Source organism: Aulonocara stuartgranti, assembly GCF_965226115.1.
Source record: "Aulonocara stuartgranti genome assembly, chromosome: 5".
NCBI lineage: Eukaryota > Metazoa > Chordata > Actinopteri > Cichliformes > Cichlidae > Aulonocara > Aulonocara stuartgranti.
Genome location: NC_138943.1, coordinates 34,341,471 through 34,363,495, shown reverse-complemented (window position 1 = coordinate 34,363,495; position 22,025 = coordinate 34,341,471). Strand labels below are relative to the sequence as shown.

Genomic DNA, 22,025 nt, shown 5'->3' with positions numbered 1-22,025 from the left:
GTACAGTTTTATTACCCACAGGCTGGACACCACAGTAATTAGAACTTTTGCTTAACAGCAAAGCCGGCTGGGGCTTCACAGTTTGCATGAGTTCTCTGCGGGTACTCTGGCTTCCTCGCACATGCATGTCCAAAGATATGCACGTTAGGTTAACTGGCAATTTTAAGTCGACTGCAGGTCTGAATGAATATCATCAGTGTTTGGATGATGGATGTCCAGAGGCTCAGCTCAGGACAAATACGCTCTCCCTGAAACATACAATGAAACACAAACCCGTGAGAAACATCACTCACGTGCGGCTGTCTGATCACAGCTGTTTCACAGAAAATATGAATGCATTAGCATGTGGGCAAAAAATTAATCATGTTAAGTGAAACAAAGAAAGATACAGTTATATTTTTGAAACAATGGCTAAAATAACCACTCAACGTTCCATTTAAGACAAATTTAACCCAATTTTAGCCTTTGTAATGTGCACTGGTCATCATCAGCCAATCAAGGAAACATATCAAAGTTGCTAAGTGCATGAATGGGAATCAGTCACAGTTTGGTGAAGTTATCTTTTGAATAGGTTTTGGCTGGAGGTGATTGTTTTATGGCTGTATTGAGTTATATATGGTCTAAACTGATGTCTAATGTAGGCCGTTATTTATAGCGTTATTCAGACTAAACAACCCAGTTTTCAATGAGTAATTTGGGGTAAATAAAGGACAGAAAAACTATTTCCATCAATGTGTGGTGCTTGCTTGGTATTATTCCTGGTGTTGAGTGAGTCACACATATGCCAGGTCCATATGTATGATTGCCACCCTGAGCTCAGTTATACAATAGCTATCTGTCACCTTGTTAATCTCCCAATTGTCACGTTATCTATTGTCATCAGTGGAGAATAACTTTAGTCAAAATTAAAACCATACATTTTCTGTGCCCAAACTCTGAAATTTCATAGGAAATAAAAGAGTTATGGCTAATTTTATGTGCCTAAAAATGAGAGCAATAAAAACAAACAAGATGCATCCATCAAGAATTAACTGTGCAAAGTGTGAAGAAGATAATCAGAGTAGCTGCTCTCCAGTGTGAACTTCAGAACAACACTTGGGTGCACTTTAATTTTTACCAAAAAGTCGGCTCTGTGTTGCTGTCTGAAGTCATTGGAGCGATATTTGGGGGCTCTGATTTATTCCTACATTTTGCAGCTAGTATGACCGGTCTTCTCAGGGAGCTTCTCTATGACTCCGGTGCATCTGTCAGTGTCCGAGGGAACGCAGATAGATGCTGTATACACATAGACTTATTGGCTGTGTATGGGCTCCATTGTGCTCCCTCTATCTCCCTGACCACTTTTCGATCCTCTGCCCTTTGCTCGCACTTTCATCCCCCAGCTCATCCCAAGCAGCTGAAAAAGAGACAGATCGTCTGACAAAATAATCAATAATAGCAAATTAAAACAAATCTGGTATTTCTGAATGGAGCGTCAGCCACCACATTGACTAAATGATGCCATTTTTATTGACGTTTGTGGGATCGTTATTTTCTGGATATTTAATAATGAACTTGTGGTAATGAGACATTCTTTTCCCCAAATGAATATAAAGTGTTTTTGCAAACTTTCTTCCCCTCTTGTCACTAATGCAGATGCATTGAGGTTAGAATCTGAAGTCAAGTGGCTTTGTAAAGAAACACTTGACTAAAAATGCAGATTGCTTCCCTGCAGCTCTTTTCCTCTTCATTTTGACGATTAATGCTGCTTTTCTCACGCTTCAACACTCGCCTTCGCTTTCGATTCTTATGCTTGGGGTGTCATGCCAAAGTGCCAGACGTGGACTCTTGCATTTTTATTCTACTGCTGTACTTTCTGTCCTTCGTCTGTCAGATTTTCTTGCCTTGTCACAAGCTAACTTCTCATCCGTGTCTGCCTGTGGATGAGCAGATTTTTTAGCACTTCATGAAGTGCCCACAAGTTGTTTCCATCAGCTAGGATGCGGTGGAGAAGTGTAGCTCCACTTTTGTAATCATCGTGATATAATGTCTGAAATGTCCTGTCTCTGTGCATGTGTCTAGATGGCCGTGCTCTGGCTCTTGGGGGAATGTGTGCAGACCTGCTTCCCCGTAGTATCCTGCAGCAGTATGACCTTCGAAAGGACGTGTGGGCGCTACTTCCTTCCATGCCGACCCCACGCTACGATGCTAACACACATCTGCTTGGCAATAAGCTCTATGTGGCAGGTACTAACACACGAGCACAGCTATTATGTCTGCACTTTATTTGTCACTCTAGTAGACAACTTTTTTTTTACCCTTAAGGTGGCCGTCAGTGTAAGCGACCGTTAAAGGCCTTTGAGGTGTACGACACAGAGACGCGATCTTGGACTACGCTACCCATGATGCCATGCAAACGTTCCTATGGGGGTGTGATATGGGACCCAGCTGGCAGGCTGTGCCTGTTAGGAGGACTGCGGCAGGGCGGGGGACACCAAAGCTCCAAGTTCACCAAGAACGTCAATATTTTTGACACCAACCAAGGTACAGCGCTTAATGATTTTAACCTGTATGCTAGTTTTTAATTTGTTTTTCACATGTAGTAAAAGTAGAAAGAATTCTTGCCATATGCATATCAGGATTCATTGCATATCAGGACAGATAATCGTATTAGAACTGCACATCCAGAACACACCAGCTCAAGTTTGAATCTTTCACTAAACTTAAGCGGGGCTCAACTTCAGAGCTGAACAGAGAGCAAAACATGAAACAGATCTGAGGCGTTCAAAGGCAAGTATGCGTCATACTCTTTTACATGCAGCTCTGTATCCAAAACTTATCAGGTTGTGAAAGAATAATTCAACATTCTGCAAATTATACATATTTGCTTTCCTTCTGAGAGCCTGATGAAAAGTTCAGTGTTGAAATAGCAATTCCAATCTGTCCTCAAGTCCCTTCATTGCCTCCGTTATCATTTCCCTTATGCGTTATATAGAATGGATAAAAGAATTTTCTAACCTAAAAACATTTGACAGCTAAATGTGTGAAATCTCACGTTTGATTGAACCTAATGTCAAAATGACTATGACTGGGGGAAATATTTCTTAACGAACAACATTATATCAGAAATCTGTTAACTCCAGCTTGACAGCAAGACTCCTGCATGCAGTCACTGTGTCAAGCTAATGTTTGCCAAGAAATACTTCCAGCATGCTACTTCCTATAGTCATGTTTAAACCAATATGTTGTCATTCCAGAGCATCATTTACTACTGTTCTGTCAGCTGCATCTGGTGTCTCAGACAGACACACACACACACACACACACACACACACACACACACACACACACACACACACACACACACACACACACACACACACAGTAGGATTGGGCGATATGCACTATAGTCCAGTCATCCTGCTTTTTTGACTGACTGATAGAATTGCCACCAGGGCTCCAGAGGTTAATGTACGCCCACCAGGGTAGTGCTATCAACCCTCCATACTGCACACAATTGGGCTCAAAAGCTAAAAGACTCAGTAGTGTGCAGGTGAAGGAGCAACACACAAAAAATGAATGATTTAGCTTAACTGTAATTAGTTAGCATAAGTGGATGGATCTCAGCTGAACAGTTGAAACAGTGTTAAGTCACACATTTTCGGTCTTTACCCTTTTAGCTCACACCAGCAGTTCTACTAACTCATCCAGTCTTTTTGTGTGTGTTTAAAGTATCTCCTGTTTATCTGCTCCACTCTTTACTGTCCTCCCCACATACAGCAGAGATTTTCGCTGTCAAAAACACTCAGCAGGAAAAAAGTGAAGAAGAAATAAACAAGATCATCACATAATGCTGTAATTTAAATAACCTCCTCTTTTCTATCACTTGATGATAGAAAATGTTCACATCATTCTATTATTTAATGACACACACACTCGTTTTCATGTCTTAGTGAGGACAAAGAATTGACAAAACGCTTTCCTCAGCTCTATAGCCTAACCCTAACCACCAGAAATGAATGCTTAACCCTAACCTATTTGTAACCTAACCCTAAAACCATATTTTAGGCCTCAAAAATGCCTTCAAATTCATGAGAACTGGCATTTGATCCCCACAGTGACTGTTGGGCCCCCTAAGTATAGTGCCATTCCAATTTCTGGTTCTAAAAAAGACCCAAACACACACACACGCACACACACACACACGCACACACAGACTTACATCAATTTCAAGTCACGTAAAAGTCCAGGCAGGAGCGTGAAATAACACATTTTTCCTTCATAAACTTTTATTGCACTCAAACTATTTGAATTTCAGCACCATGGACAGCTCTAAAACACAACTGTTTGTAATGGTGAACCTACACAAATTCGGCTACATGCACATGCAGGATATAGATCATATGTACACACACACACACACACACACACACACACACACACACACACACACACACAAGACTACTCCATGTAATCTGCAAATCCATTTGGTTTTGATTAGTTTCTTTTGTTAGCTTAACAAATTGTTGTTGTTCTATTAAAACACAAAGTATAGAAATAAAGTTCTGTCAATCAGGCATTTTTGCTTTGTTTTATCCCAACGCTATAATTTATTCCGTCAGTCACTCTGACTGCCAAACTGTCACCAGACTTATATATATCGCACACAAAAGTAACATCAGTCTGTGAATGTCAGCGACCTGAGGAGAGTATCTGCTGGACTTTTGAACAGAGCCTCTTGGAAAATATGAACGTATCATAATTCATATTTTTGACCACACTCGTCTCCATTTACATGACCCTGCGTGCACTCTCATCTTCACACTGTCATTTCTTGCATTCTGTGATTATTGATGGCTTGTGTTTTTAAACATGAAGGCATAAAACAATGATTTCATTGCACTGCTAATGTACTTATATAAAATGTGAAATCGAAATTTAAACGCATGCAGTAATGCCTGCATGCTCTGGTTCAAAAATACTGCGCTGTGAAAGGGACACTTCAAATCCAACAACGAGTACATGTCCAGCTAATAGATCCAACCTGCAGTATTTATTTATTTATTTATTTAGTTATAGGTGGAAAAACTCCACAGCTGATCCTTTTATATACAGTTTCTATATAATTTCTTTGGATTTTTTCTTAACTCTCCTTTCGTGCTCTGCACATCTCTCAAAAGTTGCTGCAGTGATTTTAATGCCCAAACCAACTTTTACAGACAGGTAAGAGAGTGCAGACCGTCATTAGCGTTACAGCGGATTCCTTTGTCACGCGTTAGGTGATCGCTCAAACATCTCTCCCCACAGAAGGACAACGACCTCCAGACCAAATAACCCTCTCTGTGCCAGCCGTGATTTTAACACATGTAAGCGGTATTCCAGGAATCACTGACAGAAAGTTACATCGTTTTCAATGTATGTTCACAAACTTTTTATACAAACTTTAAATGAGGGATTGTTGCTTTTCTTATTATACTGCTTGTTGTTCAGCTGCCGCTCTTCATTGGCACTGGAATTATTGGCACCTCTTAATGCTCAAATAGCCTTCTACAGACAAGCAGCAAGACCCGTCTCTGCCTGTCTGTGAAACTTTCTTAGTGAATGCCATTGATGTGTTTTGTCCGTTAATAAAATTAATCACAAAAGATTTTCGATTTTTACATTATTGTTTTTAAAAGTATACAGTCCAGAATGTGTACTAAAACTGTGGTAATACAGCTGCAAACTTTGTGACATCATTTTGAATTTCTAACAGAGTGTAACTTAAAAATATATAGAAGTAATTTTTACTTGGTGCAATGATCTGACAAACCAGAACATGCCTGGTTAGTTTATTTAGGTCACTCAGTCAGAGAAACCTTTTTTAGCGCACAGCTGAAAAGAATATCATTCTTTTTCTTTTATCTTGTGGTAACTGTGAGAGCATGTAATCTCCTCCTTGAAAGAAATTGACGGTTTCAGCTGAAACAACAAAAACTGAATATCAGGAAAACCATAAATTTATAGAATTCACATAGTATGGATGGCATTTTTTGGTAGTCTTCTAATGTCCCGTTTTCGCAAAGGCACCATGAGGTTGTGTCACGGCTGCCGAGGCGAGCCGTGTGGAATAAATGAGGATCCAGTCGCAGGCAGTCGTAGAGGAGTGAAGGTGATTTATTGAACACAAAAGAATGTGGACAAACAGCAAACGGGGCTCGAACTAAACTAAACTGGGAAACAACTAAACTACAGAGCACAAACCTGAATGAAAACGAGCAGAGGAGGATGACGATGAACAACAGGGAGAAGACACGGTGGATACACAGACTGACACTGAGTAATACAGACGAACCGGCAACAGGCAGGAGAACACACAGGGCTTAAATACACACACCAGTAATCAGGGGATGAGAGACAGGAGGGCAACACAGCTGGGAGGAATCTGGGCTGACGGGACAGGGGAAACGTAAACTGATCACACTCACATACGACACGGACCTTCACAATAAAACAGGAAACTCAGATACATGGAACCAGACAAGACATTGAACTAAACAGACAGATTCACAAACAGATGGGGAGACACCATAGACAGAGACACAGACTCAAAGGCAGACCAAATATAACACACAGAACTCAAACAATAATAATCATCATCATCATCATCATAAACTAGAAAATGATAACTAAAAGCGCTGGGTCACCGACCCAGGACCATGACAGGTTGTTTCTATTTGCTCAATCAAACTCTGCCCAAAAAGCTGTCCTACGCATATCTATCACAATAACGCTGGTTGAATACACTTTAATTTGTATGGTTGGTTAAAACAGAGCTTGAAAAAAACATTCCCCTCTAAGATACAAGAACGGGACTGAAAATCCTTTACAAAGCAGCCAGTGTCCAAAGAAACACCTTCATAAAGCCTGTCTCAGAATTAATTAACCTCTACGTCTGCACATCTGTGTATTTAATTTTCTTTTAAATTGCATCTATTTATTAGATTATATTGAAATGGATGAATGAAGAACTGTTTACTGGAAATAGTTTTGATGATCTGCAAATGATGATGCCCAAATTGACTGTGAAGTTTTATCCATTTATTTTACATTTTCAAAACTTGAATCAAAGTTTTTATATTTTAATCGGTGAAGAGGTTTACAACAAAACCTAGCAAAAGAATATGAAATTCAATTCAGTTTTATTTATATCGCTCCAAATCAAAACAGTGGCCTTAATGCGCTTTATATATATATTAGGTAAAGACTCTAGAATTATACTGAGTAAACCATCTATAGCTAACTTTTCTAGTCTGCAACTGAGTGAAACGACGTATTTAAAGTGGAAAGTAGATAAGAGGACAGACTCCCAGTGGCTGACTGCTAGCTGACAACTAACAGTCAGGCGGTATCTGTCTATTAAAGTAATTCATTACACTACTCACTTATTTCCACATTGCACTCTCATATAATGAAGAGTTAATAATATAAACCCAATGCTACAGTCCCAAACGCTAACACAAATCCCTATCCTAATGAGGACACATAGGATATTTTATAGTGTCTACAGAAAACCAGTGAAAGCCGTTGAAGGCAGAACACACAGACTTTGAAGGTTCCGGCTCCTAGGCTCAATTTAGTATTCGCTCAGCTTTAACATTCTTCTGGGATCTTTGTTAGCTTTGTGTTATCATGCTGTTTGTCCTCCCTGCACACAAACTGAAATCAGCTGATTGCAGCTAATTTCTGGAGGACCTCTGTGTCACAATTAAAATAATGGTAGCTGTAATGTAATTCAGTTACTTCGATACAGTAACTTGTTACATTACTGCATTACTGAAAAATGTAATGCATTCAAACATTACCTTCCATCCATCCTTCTACTCTCATTTCCTGTCTTTATTTTGCTTTTCAAAAAAGAAAAGAAATGCTAATTCCTACAGAGCACAATGAAGACTGGAGGACTGAGCACCGCTTGACTTCAGCTTGATACGTGAGGGATGTTTTCATAGCACTCAGAGGTTTCATCAAGTCTTCTACCCAAAAATAAAAGTCATTATCTCGTTTTTGCAATTGCGTCCCTCTTCAATTAGACCCTGCTCTCTTACAAAGCAGCAGAGGTGGGACCAAGTCATTGTTTTGCAAGTCTCAAGTAAGTCTCAAGTCTTTATCCTCAAGTCTCAAGTCAAGTCTCAAGTAATGTCAGGCAAGTCAGAGTCGAGTCTCAAGTCACTGGTGTAAAAGTCCGAGTCAAGTCACAAGTCTGAAACTTTGAATTTCAAGTCCTTTCGAGTCTTTAAAAAAAACAAACGAAAAAATAATGTTGCAGTTATGCTAAATGTAAATATTAGACCATGTAATTTTAAAATCTGTGTTTTTCTCAACACATGACAAAATAGTGAACTTAGAAAATATACACAAATTGTGAAATTGCACCTCTTTAAAATGCAGCTCAATTAAACCTAGCTCCAAGAATAATTTTCACCGACAGTTCTGAGATAAGCTGCATGTTATTCTTGGATGCGGTTGTAGGACCAGCTTTAAAATCGCATGACAAAAATATCATACACATTAAAAAAAACTGTATCACCAACGTAGCCTGGACAACATTTGCTAGTTAGATGAAGTCAGCTATCTCATCTTAGCATATTTATAATTATACGGTTCTTGGAGTGAGTGCATACACTCATGAAGTTTAGTAACTTCAGGTCACTGCAACAAGCCCAGGTACAGTTTACCGCCGGATGGGTGCAGGACCTTGAAATGCACCGTGTAGAACGAAAGACCATCGTACGTATCATAAGTTTACCAGTCTCACAAATCGTCTTCATAAATACACATTCGTTAACCGTTTATTAATAGGATCTTTGAGCTCAACGGTAATTAATTAGTAGTGGAAATAATTTCTGGTAGCGTTACAGAAATGTAGCAGTGACAATAATATTGTATGCTGTAATCACCGCGCGGATAGGAGGCGGCTGGCTTGACCGCGGCTCACAAATGACGGCTCACTTTACCGCAGTCTGTAATCGCACTGGGCAATTAGTGATACAAAAAACCTGTTTTATCCTGTGAATAAAAGTATATGTTTTTGTCAATGTACCATAATAACAGAAGCGAAACGCAATATTGTGTCAGGACAATTCACTATTTATGCACAATAAATAAAGGAGCATAGCGCGACAATTTCTGTTCAGCGCCAGACTTGCTTGTAACCTATATCACCAATTATGTTAAGAAAAATGACGTATTAACTACTAAAAAACACTGACCTTCGTGTAAATGCTTGGAGCAGACTAACCTGTGAGCTGGAGTGTTCTGGGACGTTATATTTGGTCTTTGAATGGCTGCAATCCAGGCCACCCGTTACTTTGTTACTTCGGAAACATGGCTTGAACAATTTCTCTTCAACGACGTAATCCGATAACAACCGATCTCTTTACCCGTCGGCTTCCCGTGGCTGTCATGCGACCGGCTATTGCAGTTAATAATACAACGGCTTCTTGACATTTTTGTGTTTCTTTTTATCGCTGTATAACTGATTTTAATTGAAAGCCTGCGTGCGCTAGTACCGCTTGCCACGAGTTCCCAGAATCCTTTGCGGTTCTACCCGTGAATGACGTCACATTTTCAATCTCTATATAATATGCATGTTAAATTTTATATTTGGGGTAAAATATCAAGTCTTTTCAAGTAAACCGGTTCAAGTCCAATTCAAGTCCCAAGTCATTGGTGTAAAAGTCCAAGTCAAGTCACAAGTCTTAGAACATTTTTTCAAGTCAAGTCTAAAGTCATAAAATTAATGACTCGAGTCTGACTCGAGTCCAAGTCATGTGACTCGAGTCCACACCTCTGCAAAGCAGTGATTAACATCAACCTCACCGTGCAGATAGCTGGTTTCTTTCCTTGCTTAATTCTGTGCACACTCCATGTCCCTAAACACAGTGACATGACTTATCCCTCTATCCAGCAAAGGCACCCCAGAGTAACAGGTGAACAAATTGAGAAGAGACCGGAAGGAGAAAAGGGAGAAGAAAAATCAATAAGTCATTTTAGACAGCTGGAAAAGTGGTCACACTTTGGGATCGGTCGAATGAAAGCCAAATAAAGCAGAACATGGGCGTGATAATGTTAATGTATGATAATGGGGAGAAAGTTTGCTTTATGTGTGACAGAAGAGGAAAGATGAAAATAAAATAACTTCCAACACACACAAACGCTTGATACTGATCCAGGCAGACGTGCGTGCACGCACACACACACACACACACGAACACACACACAGCCATACCCCGTTTCTCCAATCTAATTTTGGTGGAGATGAGATGGGAGATGAGCTGCTGAGGGAGGGTTGGGGATGAGAAGCACTTTAAATTACAAGATCCAGAAACAGATTGCTTTATCATCCATCTGCAGCAGTATCTCTCCACACATACACACACACCATGCAATCTGCTGTCACACAGTGATATTGTATTACTGTTCCATTTCATATTGCCAGTATTAAGACACACGCCTGTTAGCGAATGTCGCAATGTGGGCAAGACGCAACAAGTACAAAGGAAATGCAAAGAACGAAGCTGTGGCAAGAAAATTGCCTGAAAATGACACATTTTTGTTTTAGAAAAAATATTTAAGGTGTCAGTTCACCCAAATTCCACCCATGCATTCTCTTCTGCTTATCCTTGTCAGTCGCGGGGATGGCTGGAGCCTATCCCAGCTGTCTTGGGGCGAGAGGGAGGGTACACCCTGGACAGGTCACCAGTCTGACACATAGACGACCATTCGCACTCACATTCAAATTCAAATTCAAATTCAAATTCAAATTTTATTTGTCACGTACACAGTCATACACAGTACGATATGTAGTGAAATGCTTGGACAACTGCTCGTGACCTAAAGAGAACAAAAAAGGAAAAGGCTATGAATAAGATAGGAAATAAATATGAAAAATTAAAAAGGGTAAATTTAACTAGGAAGGAATAAAATATAAATTAAGGTTAAAAATGAAATAACTGTACAACACAAATTAGAATGAAGGGTAAATTTAACTGGGAAGAATAAGATAAAGATAAATATATAAATTAAAGTTGAAAATAAAATAACTGTACAACAAAATACACAATATAGAACTATATAAGAATGTATGAAGAAATCTAAATATAAATAAATATATACACAATAACAGCAGCTGTACAAGTATTAACCGGAAATGAAGAATATAGTGACCAGTGTTGTGCAAAACCAAAGTCCAGAAAGTCCAGTGTGTGTGTAAGAACCGTATGTGTGGGTCAGTACTGTGTGGTGGTGTGATTGAGAGACCATATCGCCTGCGGGAAGAAGCTCCTCCTCAGTCTCTCTGTGTTGGTCTTCAGGGAGCGGAATCGCTTTCCTGACCTCAGCAGAGAGAACAGTCTGTTGTTGGGATGGCTGAGGTCCTTCACCATCTTCCTGGCCTTGGTCCAGCACCGCCTGCTGTAGATTGAGTGCAGGTCAGGGAGCTCGGAGCGGATGGTGCGCTCAGCTGACCGCACAACCCTCTGTAGAGCTCGTCTGTCCTGCATGGTGCTGTTCCCGAACCAGGTTAAGATGTTTCCCGCCAGGATGCTCTCTATGGTGCACGAGTAAAAGTTCCTGAGCACCTTGGAGGGCAGTTGGAAGTCTCTCAAGCGTCTGAGGTGGTAGAGACGCTGTCGGGCCTTTTTCACCACGGTGTTGATGTGACAGGACGATGACAGGTCCTGCGTGATGTGAACTCCGAGGTATTTGAAGCTGTCCACTCTCTCCACTGGGCACTCGTTGATGACGGGGGTCTGGTAGTTCCTCTCCTGCTTAGTGCTGAAGTCCACTATCAGCTCCTTTGTCTTACTGACGTTTAGAAGGAGGTTGTTCCTCTGGCACCAGTTCTCCAGATTCCTAATCTCCTTCAGGTAGGCCGTCTCGTTGTTATCAGAGATCAGGCCCACCACGACGGTGTCGTCAGCAAACTTGATGATGGTGGTGGAGCTGGTAGTGGCCACGCAGTCATATGTGTACAAAGAGTACAGCAGGGGGCTCAGAACACACCCCTGGGGGGCTCCAGTGCTGAGAGTGGTGGAGGCTGAGACATGTCCGCCCATCCTTACTGCCTGTGGTCTGCCAGTTAGGAAGTTGGAGATCCACTGACACATAGATGAGCTGAGTCCCAGATGCTCCAGCTTGGTGGTGAGTGTGGAGGGAATTATGGTGTTAAATGCAGAGCTGTAGTCTATGAAGAGCATTTTAACATAATTCCCCCTTCTAGTGTCCAAGTGAGTGAGTGATGTGTGGAGGAGATGAGAGATGGCATCGTCTGTGGAACGATTTGGACGGTAAGCGAACTGTAGTGGGTCCAGTGTGTCTGGTAGTGAAGAAATGATGAAGTCTCTGACCAGGCGTTCAAAGCACTTCATCACTACTGAGGTGAGGGCTACAGGGCGATAGTCATTGAGAGAAGCAGGGTGGGGTTTCTTCGGGACAGGAACAATGATGGACTCTTTGAAGCATGTGGGGATCACCGACTGAGATAAAGAGATGTTGAATATCTCAGTGAACACAGGAGCTAGCTGGTATGCGCAGTCTCTTAGGATACGACCTGGGATGCCGTCTGGTCCTGCTGCTTTCCTGGTGTTCACTCTCTTGAAGGCTCTCCTTACTTCATGCTCGGAGATGACGAGCACGTTTCCGGTGCTGGCAGTATCTTCCTGTCTGCAGCCGTTAGCGTCGCTAACACTAGCATTGTTGGAGACCTTAGCTGCAGCCTCGAAGCGAGCATAGAAAGTGTTCAGCTCGTCTGCCAGAGTCACGGCCGCGTTCGTCATACCGGTTGTTGGTGCTTTATAGTCCGTTATTGTCCTTAGTCCCCGCCACAGGCTCCTAGAGTCACTCTGTTGGAGTTGTGACTCTAGTTTCCTCCCGTAGCGCTGCTTCGCCTCTTTCACCGCCCTCCGCACGTTATATGACGCGGCTTTGTACGGGTCCATGTCCCCCGTCATGAGTCCCGTGTTGTAGGCAGCGGTGCGGGATCTCAGAGCGTCGCGGATGGTTTTATCCACCCACGGCTTCTGGTTGGGAAACGTTGTGATAGTCTTTGTCTCCACGGTATCATCCGCTAGTTTCCCGATGAATCCCACAACCGCTTCCGTAAACACGTTGACGTCATCGTCGGAGCTGTTTCTGAACATGCCCCAGTCTGCGTCATCGAGTGCGTCCTGTAACGCGGCCACCGATTGATCCGTCCAGCGCGCGACCTTCCTCTGAACCGGAACTTCCTGTTTCAGCCTTTGTTTGTATTTTGGCATGAGGAAGATGGCGGCGTGATCAGATTTGCCAAACGGGGGGCGGGATTGTGCCTTGTAGCCGTCCTTGACCGTAGTGTAGCAGTGGTCCAGTGTCCTTTCACCCCTGGTGGGGCAGGTGATGTGTTGATAAAAGTTCGGCGCTGCGCGTTTGAGGTTGGCGCTATTAAAGTCCCCCGTCACAATAAGCGCAGCGTCCCGGTGTTGTGTCTGGTGCTGTGTGAGTGCCTCATGCAGCTCGCATAAGGCGGTGACCGTGTCCGCTTGTGGTGGAATATAAACGGCACTTACAATGACCGATGTAAATTCCCGAGGTAGATAAAAAGGACGACACATGATGGACAGTAGTTCCAGATTTGGTGTGCAGGAGCGTGTGAGAGGAACAACGTTCGCACTGTTGCACCAGTTGTTGTTCACCATTAAACACACGCCGCCTCCCCTTGACTTCCCCGAGTCCCGTGTCCTGTCCATGCGGTGAACCGAGAAGAACTCGGCCGGCTGGATGGCGTGGTCCGGCACCGCTGGGTTCAGCCATGTCTCGGTGAAGCAGAGGAGATTGCAGTCCCGAATGTCTCTCTGGAACTTTATCCTGGCCCTGAGGTCGTCAAGCTTGTTCTCCAGTGACTGGACGTTGGCGAGCAGGATGCTAGGCAGAGGTGTGCGGTGTGCACGAGCTCTCAGCCTGTTCCTGACGCCGGCTCGCTTCCCTCTAGGCCGCCGCCGCTTCCCTTTGTTCTCCCTCGAGATCTCACTCGGCCAGCTCGGATCCGGAGTTAAAAACTTCGAATTGTGAGTACATTGTATACCAATAGAAACAAGAGTGTCACTGTCATACCTAATGTACCCAATGGTGATGATTTTGCCGATTTAGAAACGCTGAAAACTAACTTAAAAAACAAAGACAAAGAAAAAGTGGTCGGAGCAGTCGTGACGGCAGCCGACCTCACCGGCGCCATCTATATATACATTCACACCTATGGGCAATTTAGAGTTTCCAATTAACCTATCCCCACTAACTGCATGTCTTTGGACTGTGCGAGGAAGCCGGAGCACCTGGAGAGAATCCATGCAAATATGGGGAGAACATGCAAACTCCACACAAAAAGACCCCGTCCTGATGGTGGAGTTGAACTCAGGACCCTCTTGCTGTGAGGCAACCATGCTGCCTGAGTAATGTTGCACCCAAATTACTCAGGAAATATTTTTCCCACTTTCTTCAAGTGGTAACTCCTGATATGGACAGTTTATTTTTTCGAAGTTTAGGTTTTTTCATGTTTTTTTGTTTAGTTTCCAAAGTAGTTGATTTCAGTGTTGTGCACCACACAAAGAAAATTCCGTTCATCTCACTTTAACAGTGTTGTTAAGGGTAAAGGCCCAGGCTCATGTCTTAGAAACTGGACAAAAAGCTGTTTAAATATTTTGCAAGGGTCCTGGAGCTACTGGAGCAATTTCTCATGGAATTCAACTTGAAAAATATCCTCTAACTTAAGTTTATGTAGCATTCTTACAATCCCTGCTTGTGAGGTGATACTTGGCTGCAGAGCTGCTGGTGTTTGAACTTCAGCAGAGATGTGCTGAGGTGAGGTGCAGCTGATGATGGCGAGCTATCGGAGATCGTTTAACAGCAGCTCTGTGAAACAGAATTGTTCAAATAAATGATTTGTGCAAAGATACGCTAAACTAAAGGTGACAAACTCTGAGACTAACTCTTGAGGATGATTGGTTAAACATCCATTCCAAGATGCAATTAAAAATATCCAGATACCTTACAGAAACAAGACAATTTCCCAAAGAATTCCAGTCACCCTCCTGTCATCAGCTGCTAATACGAACCTGGACCCCATTTTGCCTTTAGGGCTCTCTTGCTGTGAGGCAACAGTCTTAACCACTGTGCAACCCAGTGAGGCTAACATGTTTTTTAAAACCTATTAATAAGCAAAACATTTTTACAGTATGTAACAGAATGATGAGCAGATGCCTCTCCAGTACGTTCTTTATACTATAGATGGACCCCAACGTTACAATCTAGAACTGCAGCAGGTTGTGGTAGTGCTTCTCCTGCTGTGCATTCCCACTGAGCTCCAGCATTGGTCCCCTATTAACAGTGGCTCTCCAAAGGAAAAGAATGACTTCAGTCCAACACAAGGAACATTAACAGTACCAACCTGAATCTCATGTCTCCCTACTTTGGACGATGTAGAACTAGCTGGTTAGCAGCGACTGAGCTTTCAAAACAGTTTGTTGCCCGGTGGTAAATCAGTAGTGTTGTTGTGCTGGATGACTCGAGTCATCTTTCTTGTTTTTTTGCTTAATATGACTTTGGTCAAATCCCGAGAGATTTAGCTTTAGAGAAAGAGAGTGAGTGAAAATAAAAGAGAGAGATGAGTGGCGGTGGTTAAGCAAGCTAGAAAGTGAACAGAGAGAGAGAGAGTGATGTTAACAAAAAAAAAGTGATGAAATTGGAGAACAGAAAAAGAGATGCAGACAGCTGAGATTTAATGTGATTGTTATGTTTTTATAATCCTGCTTGTAAACACAGTTGTCACTACGTCAGTTGACTAATTTGTCTAATCTTTACGGATCTTCACTGCAGTAGAAATGCAGACATACGAGAACCTGAAGGGAAAAAGTTACTTTGGGTGGAAAAACAACATCTGTGGGCTTCTCAGCCTGCATATGAACCATCCAATCAGCTTTTCAGCTTCAGCTTTATTTATATCACATCAGTTGACAACAACTTTGTAAGGTGCCTGTTCACTTGGCAATGGTGGGGAGGAAGAACTCTCATTTAAAAGGAACTGAACCAAGGTCAGGGAGGCTCAGCCATCTGCCATGGGTCAGTTAGAACGGTGAGGAGAGACGGTGGAAGGAGACAGAAAAGAGGGCATAAAAAAACTGAGATTAATATTTCTAGTAGTAGTAGGTGTGGCCTACACCTTTTTCTATGTTTGTTTGATTCCTACTGTCACTTATAAAATGTTATTAAATAATACAGTTTATATAACAACGCTAAAACATTCTGGATGTCTTTGAATTAAAGTAGTTTGCATACTAATTGCAATTTATATTCTGACTACACTCTAGCCTTGTGTGTATAGTATTTTGTATTGAATTTTATTTTATTTTTTGTTTAGTTTAGTTATTTATTTTCATTTATTTGTGTGTGGGGAACTCATAAAGTAAAAATGTCATTGCTAAGCACCACTGCTGTGCGGCATACATGACAATAAACCTCTTGATTCTTCCTAAATTAACCAAATAATAAGTCGAGATTTGTGCTTGAGTCTTCACCAATGGTAAAAGTTTAAATCTTCAGTAAGCACAAAAGCTGTGAGCTACAGATAAACCTCAGCTGGTGTTTCAGTGTGATTGAAAATTTCAAATTCAGTTGCTTTTCTGTTACAAACCTTCAGCTGGAATAATGAATTCTGCTGCTTTTACTGCATCTAACAAAGCAGCACTTTCCTTTGTTCTGCTAAAGCTCGTACAGCTCAGGCAACATGAACAATAACCACAAATGATGCAGTCCCCCCCGAGACCTACTTATAACAAACGAACTCCCATGTTGTGACTGTGATTTATGTCCCGCTTGAGATAATTTAAAAAAACAGAAGGGACTAAAACATAACAAAGCAGATGGAATGAAGCAGAAATGAGAATAGAGCAAAAGTGGACTGGCTTCTTAGACCAGCTTGTAATTATTAGAAATGACAGAACATCATAGTGAGATACATTCTGTCCAAAAGGATCATCTGTGCGGTCAGCAGTCTGTAAGATTTCAAACGTGACATACCCAAGCTATCAAAGAGCGAGAACCAATCACCATCCCTTTCTAGTTTTAATCATGAGGGACAATTACAGAGGAGAGCCACAGACGAAATTACCACCACACAGACTACAAAGCCCAGTCTTCAGAGAATCGCTTCATCTCCTTCATTCCATTGTCTCGCTCTCTCTCTATCTGAAATCCTCTCTCTGTGTTTTCTCTCTCGTTCTCGCCTCTTTATTCTCCTCTGCAGTCTCCCACCAGAGGAGAATAATGCATGCTGGTGTTTTCCCCGCATCCTACAAAGAAAATCTTGGCGTGAAGACTTGTGTAATCCCTCCAAAGCAAATAGGAACGAGGCCTGCAGTTGCAGCTCAGTCTCAAAGGATTGAACCACAAGTCTGTAGAAGGATGTGTTGACACAGCTGTAATTTAAAGACAAAAACCCAGCCTGCAACACTGTAAGCACTCTTTGAAAATCAGCTATTACTGTCTGAATTCTTTCTAGATTGATGCCTGTTTTTATGAATACAAATATAGAAGAAAACATCAAAGACGAGGTTATAGAACTGCCCTTTTGTAATGAAGTCTTTAACAGACGATGTAGTGCAGTGACGAGAGATATTTTTATTCAACCGCTAAAAATAAAAAGCAGACACAGGAAATGCACTGTGCTCTGAAGTGGCTCGTTTTGTAAAGACGATTTACATATCACTACATGAGATTGTTTTGCTGTCATACAGCACTTTTGTTATATAATATTTCAAAATACATCCTACAAAAATGACCCAGTATTACTGGACTAAATTACCATCAATTCCCAAAATAACTAATCTTCTTAAGGTTTAGTTTAATCAAAAGACTCTGTTGCTGCAGCTTAAATGTCGATGATTCAGAGCATACATCCAGAATCTTTCACAATGCAAAAATCAAGCAGTTTTTAGATATTGCTTTGGACAATTTCTGGTGAATCAGGTCAGGATATTTTCCACAACTGTCCTTTCTCACATGCAGCAAACAGCAGGAAATAATCTGCTTGAGATGTCTTTGCACTGGTAGGGTTGGTACAATACTAGAATATCAAACCCAGTACCAACACTTAAACTACTTGATGCCATTTTGACACCACGGGGGAAGAATGTTTTTTCTTAATACAAAGATAAAAATAGTACTAGTCTGGATGTTATATGGCATTTTTCTACTTTCGTGGAGGACTCAAAGCACTTTTTACACCATGCCTCGTTCACCCATTCATACAAGCACTTTTTTTTATGCCTAAGTGTTGTCGATCTAACGTTCACACGTCAATGATCGAAGAGCAACTTTGGGTTAGTTTCTTGGCTGAGGATTCTCTGGCATGCTGCCACAGAGCAGCCAGGAATCAAACCACCAACTTTCCAATCACTGGATGACCTGCTCGACCTCCTGAATACAGCCAAACCACCAATAACAACAATGTCAGTCACAGGACTGTACTTAAGTTGTCTGACATAGTGCCAAAAAATACAGTAACATAAGTACAGCCCAAAAGAATAAAATTAAATAACAACAAATTGAAAACAATATTGTGAGGTTGTCAGAGGTTGTCCCGCGCTCGTCATGTCTCATTGCTGATCAAATAGAGTTGGTAAGGCTGTCGTTAGTGGCTGGGAGAGTTTTTCCTGCCTCAGTCACACTGTAGACACATATAACTGTATTATCCTGTTTAATGAACACCGTCTATTAATCGTACTACTTTAATAATAATAGATTGCTATTGTGACTGTCAGTAATTGCTGGCTACTGTTTATGTGTTTGTATGTCAGCTGGAGGAGGCAGAGGCGCCACTCTTGATATCAATACTGTTGCAAATAAGTATTTAATCCAGTAGCTGTTTTTAGTCGTGATGAGTACCTGAGTATCAATGGTTTCAGCAAGAAAGCTCAGTCAGACTATTGAAATTTGCACTGACTTTGTACTGTAGAGCTGGAACACTAAAGCTCCATTAACATCTGATCCAAGTCTGTTGGACATTAGTGTTATGAAATGACTCACATACAGCCTTAAAGCTGTGATTGTGTGTGAACATTTTTTAACAAGCAATTTGATAATAAGCGACATAAAGAAGCTAAAGCTTATCTGCTTATTATGCATCACATTATTCAACATTACAACCATGTTTTGGTGGTCTAACCTGATTCCTAACTATAAATAACTTCTGGGTTTTTTTGAATTGCACAGATGATGTTCAACACCAAGACAGGATTTTTTTGCTATGGAGAAAACAGAACAGAGTGGACGGCCAGCTGTGATCTCTGCTCTGTTCCCTTTAGTTTAACTTAACCAGGCTGGAAAGAGAAGCACGGCTCTTCATTACACACTGCTGCAACACACAGCAAGACTCACCATCTGGCTTCTTATCTCGTTTTCATTCTCTACCTCTGTTTGTCGCTCTCGACCTTGTCTCTACCTCTTAAAAAGATTGAGTAGGAAGAAAGGGAGAGAGAGAGAAAGGAGAAAGAAAAATGGTAGGAACAAGGCAATGCGGAAGAGAAGGTAAAGAAGGAGAATGGGGGGAAAAACAAGTGCAAAGAAAAAGCAGAGAGAGAAGAAAGGTGAGATAGACAAAGATAAAGTGTAAGACATTCCTTTTCTCTCCTGTTCTGTCTCTATCTTTTTAATTCTCCCTCGCTTTCCTTCACTCCCTAATGAAGTTATCTGTCTTCCTCTGTCACGATTTTCTCCTGTCTGGGTTTTCTTCAGATAAACAAAGCTTGGCAGCAACAAAGCCTGAAAGTAAAATGAGAAGTTTTTGCAGAATCTGTTGGGGAAAGAGAAACATTGTTTTCAGGGCTGAATTTCCATTTCCTGTTACTATCAACTACACATTTTATCATCGTGAGTGCCGCAGATGTCACTTCCCCGTGACAACCACATCAGACAGCACTGAAGAAAACACTGTCCGTCTTAAGTTTTGGTGATTAAGGAGATTAAATTATAAAGTCTTTCCCACCTGTCTGATGATTTTAATGTTGTTACCAATATTTTAGGATTAAAGCTGCCAATAGCTGTTTGATGGTGGATAAGAATTAGCGCTCAATTAACCCTGCACCTGCGTTCAATTCCCAGCAGTGAGGCTTCAGTTTTGAATGCAGTGGTGTTATTGACACAATCAAACAAATGTGTCCAAAATGCTGACTTTAAGTCATTTGATTACATGTAATTTTGTTACACAAGTAATAGGTGTTAAATTTAAAAAGGATCTGGTTAAATGGTCTGAATGGTTAGTATACATTCAGATCATACCAACCACAATTATAAATATATGTGTAGATGGTAAATGGACTGATTCTTATATAGCGCTTTTCTACTCACTGCATGCCATATCACTGTTTTCAGTGCCTTCCGACTAACATTCATACTCCGATGGAAGCATTGGAGAGCAACTTGGGGTTAGTTTCTTGCCCAAGGATATTTGGCATACAGGCAGGGAGCTAGGGATGTACCCACCAATGTTCCAATCAGCAGATGACCTGCTCCACCAACCTCCTGAGCTACAGCCCGATAAGGCCTCCTAGATGCACTGAGGACTGAAACAGAACAAAGTCTCCCAGCAACTTGAAAGCTTGGCAACGTACCTTACCAGCTCTGCAGTGAAATATGATGATATGACGGCTATGACAATGTTTCCGGCAGCGTCAGCCCAAATGATAAATGTTTTTTCTTGTTGACTTTTTCAGTGTCCTAACACACATTCAACTAGACTCCCTCCCAACATTATTTTGACCCTCCTTTTCTCCCTTCCTGTACTTTGAATTCGTTATAACCTTTTTCTGTCCTTGTTGCCTGTGTGTGTGCGATCCTTGTCCTGGCTGCAGCTGCCTTGTGGGTGACCTGTTTGGGTAGGTCATCCTCTGAAAACTCAGCAGCATCCTATCTCGCTGAAGGTGGACTACGGTGCCACCAGACTTCACCTCATCTACTTTATGAGCTTGTGCACACACACAAACATGCTCACCCCAGCTGTCGCTTGTTATCCTTTCCCTTTTTTCAGGCACCTGGCTGAAGTCAGAGGAGACAGTGGCGATGAAAACAAAGAGAGCTGACTTTGCTGCTGCCTTCCTGCGTGGACGGATGGTGGTCGCAGGAGGACTTGGTAAGAGAGATGAACTGCAAACTAATTTCTGCTGATCAGCTTGATTGAAAAACCTACACACAAGGACTTGATGATTTGTAATCACTTTTTACTGCCTGAACACTTTGGATTGCTGGGCTTTAGATAGTCTGAATAAATTATCAGTGGCAGTTTTGTTAACTAAGCAAAATCCTGAAACTTCTCTGTAAACATGAGCTTCCCCCTGAGAAATCTCCTGCACACCAGCAAGTATAACAAGGCCTCACAAGCAAGTTCAAACATTTGATACATTTTACTGTAACAATCAAGAGAAGATCATTATCTCCATTTGCAGTAAAGTATACTGTAATTTATACTGGCATGGCTCTCTTGTGGGACCTCCATGCCCTTCCACATGCATACATGAAAAGCCAAATACCAGGACAGCAGTAAGAAGATCCCAACACAGTACAGAGCAGCCATCAGTGACACAGATAAGACATTCAGTCAGAAACAGAATGAAAGGACATGTTGGGATAGACGTGGGTTGCAGACTAAATACATTTTAGTCTTAGCTTTGTAAACTGGATGTATAGAGGACTAGAATAAAGCATAGAGATTATTAGCTGAGCTGTTCTTCTCCATTCTTTAGGTCATGAGCCTTCAGCACTAGACACTGTGGAGGCCTTTCATGCTCAGAAGAAGAAGTGGGAAAGGTTGGCTCCAATGAACTTCCCCAGATGTTCCGCTTCTTTTATCGTCATCAGAGACCGCCTCCTGGTAGTGGGAGGAGTCAACCAGGTACACATGGACTTAGTATAAGTGGAAGGGTTATGTATAGTCTGTAGAGTAAACCAGAGAATAGTTGCATTACCTCACCGCTGAACAATCA

General features: G+C 41.7%; 1 protein-coding gene across 2 annotated transcripts in view; it reads left to right on the top strand.

Moving 5' to 3' along the window:
• Positions 1–22,025, top strand: part of klhdc8a (kelch domain containing 8A) — a 71,043-nt gene that overhangs the window by 44,185 nt on the left and 4,833 nt on the right. For both annotated transcript variants that reach the window (XM_082533586.1, XM_082533585.1), the window contains 4 exons: positions 2,062–2,226; positions 2,305–2,523; positions 21,074–21,175; positions 21,786–21,934. In XM_082533586.1, coding sequence (XP_082389712.1) covers positions 2,062–2,226; positions 2,305–2,523; positions 21,074–21,175; positions 21,786–21,934 — 635 coding nt within the window. The remainder of the gene's footprint in view (positions 1–2,061; positions 2,227–2,304; positions 2,524–21,073; positions 21,176–21,785; positions 21,935–22,025) is intronic.